The sequence below is a fragment of the Oncorhynchus clarkii genome, chromosome 29, assembly GCF_045791955.1.
Source record: "Oncorhynchus clarkii lewisi isolate Uvic-CL-2024 chromosome 29, UVic_Ocla_1.0, whole genome shotgun sequence".
NCBI lineage: Eukaryota > Metazoa > Chordata > Actinopteri > Salmoniformes > Salmonidae > Oncorhynchus > Oncorhynchus clarkii.
The window spans coordinates 46,367,539-46,373,616 of NC_092175.1; the positions used below are offsets into that span (position 1 = coordinate 46,367,539).

A 6,078-nucleotide genomic window follows, 5' to 3' on the forward strand; every position below is an offset into this window, starting at 1 on the left:
TTGTCATACTGGTATTTATATCATACAGGTATGTATTTATATATGTTGAGATTATAATCAAGTATCATACATTAGTCTGTATATTGCTATATTTAAAAGATCTCTGCTACGTTTCTATGGTGATTTATGTTACATGATGCTTTTCACAATCAGTTTCTCTCAACCTGGAGAGAGAGAGCGAGAAAGAGGGGGAGGGAGAGAGGGAAGGAGAGAGAGAGAGAGAGCGGGAGAGAGAGGGAAGGAAGGGAGGGAGAGAGAGAGAGGGAAGGAGAGAGAGAGGGAAGGGGGAGTGGAGGGAGAGGGAAGGGAGAGAGAGAAGAGAGGGAAGGGAGGGAGGGAGAGAGGGAAGAGGAGAGAGGGAAGAGAGGGAGAGAGGGGGAAGAGGGAGGGGAGGGAGAGAGGGAGGGGAGGGAGAGAGGGAAGGAAGAGAGGGAGAGAGAGGGAGAGAGAGGGAAGAGGGAGGGAGGGGGAGAGAGGGAGAGAGAGGGAGAGAGAGGGAGAGAGAGGGAGAGAGAGGGAGAGAGAGGGAAGAGGGGGGAGGGAGAGAGCAGGATTGGGACCTGACAGTTTTAACTCAGTCAATTAAAGAAGTCAATTGAATATGTTCAATGTTTGATAAAATGAGTTTTCAATTTAGTACATGATTAATCTGAACTTCCACTTAATTAGAACTCTGACATCAATAAATTACTAAATGGAAAGTGGAATTGAGAACTGAATCAAGCCTGCCCCCTGGTGGAGAGATTAGGAGTTACTGTGCTGCTGAACTGAGGTGTGTGTTGCCGTTTTGAAAAAAAATATTAACCTTTATTTAACTAGGCAAGTCAGTTAAGAACAAATTCTTATTTACAATGCCTCTTTCAGGAGGAAGAACGACAGATTTGTACCTTGTCAGCTCGGGGATTCGATCTAGCAACCTTTTGGTTACTGGCCCAACGCTCTAACCACTAACCATTGAGTGAGTGGCCATGTCCCAAAACCTGTACTTGTGTCCTAAACAGAAGGCATTTTGTTCCAATTGTTTTTTTTATATAGTCTGAAATTTAACAAAATGTTGAATACTGTAAATGCCAGGACCTCATACTAATTTCATCTAATAGAATTCGCGGCACTTTATTGAGGAAGAGAATCGTCTGTCCAGACCCACGTGTATCTGACAACAGTTGATAATCAGCTGGGGGGGGGGGTGCTTCGATTAACAAATGGCGGGAATTAACGCAACTGCACGAGGATGCCTCATTCTCAGGAGGATGAGCCTAGCATCTTGATACTCGGTGCTTACTGCAGTCGTTGTTTTGTTTACACGATGTAATAAATAGCAGCGCTGTAGTATTCAAGTCCAGGATTCACCACCTCATGACACTTGGTACACACACCCAGTACACCCAGCCGACATCAGCTGGTGAGCTGCACCCAGTACACCCAGCCGACATCAGCTGGTGAGCTGCACCCAGTACACCCAGCCGACATCAGCTGGTGAGCTGCACCCAGTACACCCAGCCTTCATCAGCTGGTGAGCTGCACCCAGTACACCCAGCCGACATCAGCTGGTGAGCTGCACCCAGTACACCCAGCCGACATCAGCTGGTGAGCTGCACCCAGTACACCCAGCCTTCATCAGCTGGTGAGCTGCACCCAGTACACCCAGCCGACATCAGCTGGTGAGCTGCACCCAGTACACCCAGCTGACATCAGCTGGTGAGCTGCGGGGGAGCAAGCGTTGCGTGTGGGCAGACAGGCTTCGGTCATACACATCGTGCAGGCAACTCTCTTGCTTCACCATAGCGAACCCAGTGACCGTCAACTTTCTAGTTAGATACCCAACTCTCCTGCTTCACCGTAGCTACCCAGTGACCGTCAACTTTCTAGTTAGATACCCAACTCTCCTGCTTCACCGTAGCTACCCAGTGACCGTCAACTTTCTAGTTAGATACCCAACTCTCCTGCATCACCGTAGCTACCCAGTGACCGTCAACTTTCTAGTTAGATACCCAACTCTCCTGCTTCACCGTAGCTACCCAGTGACCGTCAACTTTCTAGTTAGATACCCAACTCTCCTGCTTCACCGTAGCTACCCAGTGACCGTCAACTTTCTAGTTAGATACCCAACTCTCCTGCATCACCGTAGCTACCCAGTGACCGTCAACTTTCTAGTTAGATACCCAACTCTCCTGCTTCACCGTAGCTACCCAGTGACCGTCAACTTTCTAGTTAGATACCCAACTCTCCTGCTTCACCGTAGCTACCCAGTGACCGTCAACTTTCTAGTTAGATACCCAACTCTCCTGCTTCACCGTAGCTACCCAGTGACCGTCAACTTTCTAGTTAGATACCCAACTCTCCTGCTTCACCATAGCGAACCCAGTGACCGTCAACTTTCTAGTTAGATACCCAACTCTCCTGCTTCACCGTAGCTACCCAGTGACCATCAACTTTCTAGTTAGATACCCAACTTTCTTGCTTCACCGTAGCGAACCCAGTGACTGTCAACTTTCTAGTTAGATACCTAACTCTCCTGCTTCACCATAGCGAACCCAGTGACCGTCAACTTTCTAGTTAGAGGCTACTAGTTTAGGCTACACTAAACCTTGTTCAGTCATAATACCTCATTAGCTAGCTAGCTAACATGGTAACATTACCGGTAGCCTATTGAACGTAGCCATGGTAATATTACCAGTAAACAAGGTAAACATTTGGTGGCACAGAAAGAAAGGAAAAGGATAGCCAACAATGTATTGACTAAATCCCTCTTGCCACTACACTATTTACGACTGGGTTAATAACCCCTCTATATCTGACTGGGTTAATAACCCCTCTATATCTGACTGGGTAAATAACCCCTCTATATCTGACTGGGTTAATAACCCCTCTATATCTGACTGGGTTAATAACCCCTCTATATCTGACTGGGTTAATAACCCCTCTATATCTGACTGGGTTAATAACCCCTCTATATCTGACTGGGTTAATAACCCCTCTATATCTGACTGGGTTAATAACCCCTCTATATCTGACTGGGTTAATAACCCCTCTATATCTGACTTGGTTAATAACCCCTCTATATCTGACTGGGTTAATAACCCCTCTATATCTGACTGGGTTAATAACCCCTCTATATCTGACTGGGTTAATAACCCCTCTATATCTGACTGGGTAAATAACCCCTCTATATCTGACTGGGTTAATAACCCCTCTGACTGGGTAAATAACTCCTCTATATCTGACTGGGTAAATAACCCCTCTATATCTGACTGGGTTAATAACCCCTCTGACTGGGTTAATAACTCCTCTATATCTGACTGGGTTAATAACCCCTCTGACTGGGTTAATAACTCCTCTATACCTGACTGGGTAAATAACTCCTCTGACTGGGTAAATAACCCCTTTATATCTGACTGGGTAAATAACTCCTCTATACCTGACTGGGTAAATAACTCCTCTGACTGGGTAAATAACCCCTCTATATCTGACTGGGTAAATAACTCCTCTATATCTGACTGGGTTAATAACCTGGCATAGGACCAGGGACTTGGGCCTCGACTCGGACTTCAAGTTTAGTGACTCAACCACATCACTGCTAAATAGTATATATATTATGATTAGTACACAGTATGCCGTTTTATTAAGTAGTACGCAAGCCAAATTTGGGACACGGCCAGTGTAACCCCAGAAGGTTGGTTTCCACAACAGAACACCTTGTAGATCCCATAAATGAGAAATCACCCTCTCGGCACGGTTAGAGCTCCTCCTCCTGCACTACCAAGACAACAGCTAGAAAACCGTCCAGCAAACTCCCCCTTCTTCACCTTAAGTCAGTTACCCAAATCAAGCCCTAGCCCCTTCCCCTAGCCCCTATTCACCAGGGCAGATCTGAGAGGATCGGATAGGTTTAAGCCATATTGCTCATATTAAATAAACTCAGATGTCCAGACGTCTACCGACGAGAGTAGTATCCCAAAACCTTCCTCCCTTAATCCCTCCCTCAATCCCTCCCTCCCTCCCCCCCTCAATCCCTCCCTCCCTCCCCCAATCCCTCCCTCCCTTAATCCCTCCCTCAATCCCTCCCTCCCTCAATCCCTCTCTCCCTTAATCCCTCCCTCCCTTAATCCCTCCCTCCCTCACATACAATATCATCTGCCCTCTATGGGTTGAACATCCTTAAGACAGCCTTATGAAGTGTCCTCACACAGACACAGGTCCTTAGAGAGAGCCAATGTGTTCCCTATGTAGTGCACTCTACAGGAAACAGGGCGCCATTTAGGACGACCCCCCCCCTCTGGCTGACCCCCTGACCTCTAACAGTGTGGGGTCAACCCAGAGTGATGTTCTGTTCAGGGCTCAGGGTCGGGGTGGAGTAACAGGGGTTCTGTTGGGCATGAATCCATGGAAGTCTCTGGAGGCCTGAGTCCCAAACACATCCAGCACCCTCCTGTTCATAAAAGCAAACCTGTTGAGGGAGAGAGAGGGGTTTTAGTCACCAATACAAACCCCCAACCACACCTGTAGGGAGAGAGAGGGGTTTTAGTCACCAATACAAACCCCCAACCACACCTGTAGGGAGAGAGAGGGGTTTTAGTCACCAATACAAACCCCCAACCACACCTGTAGGGAGAGAGAGGGGTTTTAGTCACCAATACAAACCCCCAACCACACCTGTAGGGAGAGAGAGGGGTTTTAGTCACCAATACAAACCCCCAACCACACCTGTAGGGAGAGAGAGGGGTTTTAGTCACCAATACAAACCCCCAACCACACCTGTAGGGAGAGAGAGGGGTTTTAGTCACCAATACAAACCCCCAACCACACCTGTAGGGAGAGAGAGGGGTTTTAGTCACCAATACAAACCCCCAACCACACCTGTAGGGAGAGAGAGGGGTTTTAGTCACCAATACAAACCCCCAACCACACCTGTAGGGAGAGAGAGGGGTTTTAGTCACCAATACAAACCCCCAACCACACCTGTAGGGAGAGAGGGGTTTTAGTCACCAATACAAACCCCCAACCACACCTGTAGGGAGAGAGAGGGGTTTTAGTCACCAATACAAACCCCCAACCACACCTGTAGGGAGAGAGAGGGGTTTTAGTCACCAATACAAACCCCCAACCACACCTGTAGGGAGAGAGAGGGGTTTTAGTCACCAATACAAACCCCCAACCACACCTGTAGGGAGAGAGAGGGGTTTTAGTCACCAATACAAACCCCCAACCACACCTGTAGGGAGAGAGAGGGGTTTTAGTCACCAATACAAACCCCCAACCACACCTGTAGGGAGAGAGAGGGGTTTTAGTCACCAATACAAACCCCCAACCAAACCCACACACCCAAACACACACAACCACACCCACACACACCACCCAACCACACCCAACCACACACACAACCACACACACACCTAACCACACACACACACACACCCAACCACACCCACACCCAACCACCCACACACACCCAACCACACACACCCACCCACCAAACCACCCAACCCCACACACACCCAACCCCACACACACCCACCCAACCACACACACCCACCCAACCACACACACCCACCCACCCACCCACCCAACCACACACACACACACACAACCACACCCAACCACACACACACACCCAGCCACACACACACACCCAACCACACACACACACCCAACCACACACACACACAACCAACCACACACACACACAACCAACCACACCAGACCTGGATTCAAATATGTGTATTTTAGTATTTAAATGTATATAGTATGTATAGTATAGTATCTAAATGTATATAGTGTATAGTATATATAGTATCTAAATGTATATAGTATATATAGAATCTAAATATATATAGTATAGTAAATAAATGTATATAACATATATAGTATAGTATATAAATGTATATAGTATAGTATTTAAATGTGTATAGTATATATAGTATCTAAATGTGTATAGTATATATAGTATAGTATATAAATGTATATAGTATATATAGTATAGAATCTAAATGTATATAGTATATATAGTATAGAATCTAAATGTATATAGTATATATAGTATAGTATATAAATGGATATAGTATATATAGTAGTGTATAT

The 6,078-nt window shown here is 46.5% G+C and overlaps 1 protein-coding gene across 1 annotated transcript in view; it reads right to left on the reverse strand.

Annotated features, from left to right (window-relative positions):
• Positions 1 to 4,087: 4,087 nt before the first annotated feature.
• Positions 4,088 to 6,078, reverse strand: part of LOC139388245 (transmembrane protein 135-like) — a 21,946-nt gene continuing 19,955 nt past the window's right edge. The window contains exon 14 of the mRNA XM_071134794.1: positions 4,088 to 4,447. Coding sequence (XP_070990895.1) covers positions 4,339 to 4,447 — 109 coding nt within the window. The 3' untranslated portion in view covers positions 4,088 to 4,338. The remainder of the gene's footprint in view (positions 4,448 to 6,078) is intronic.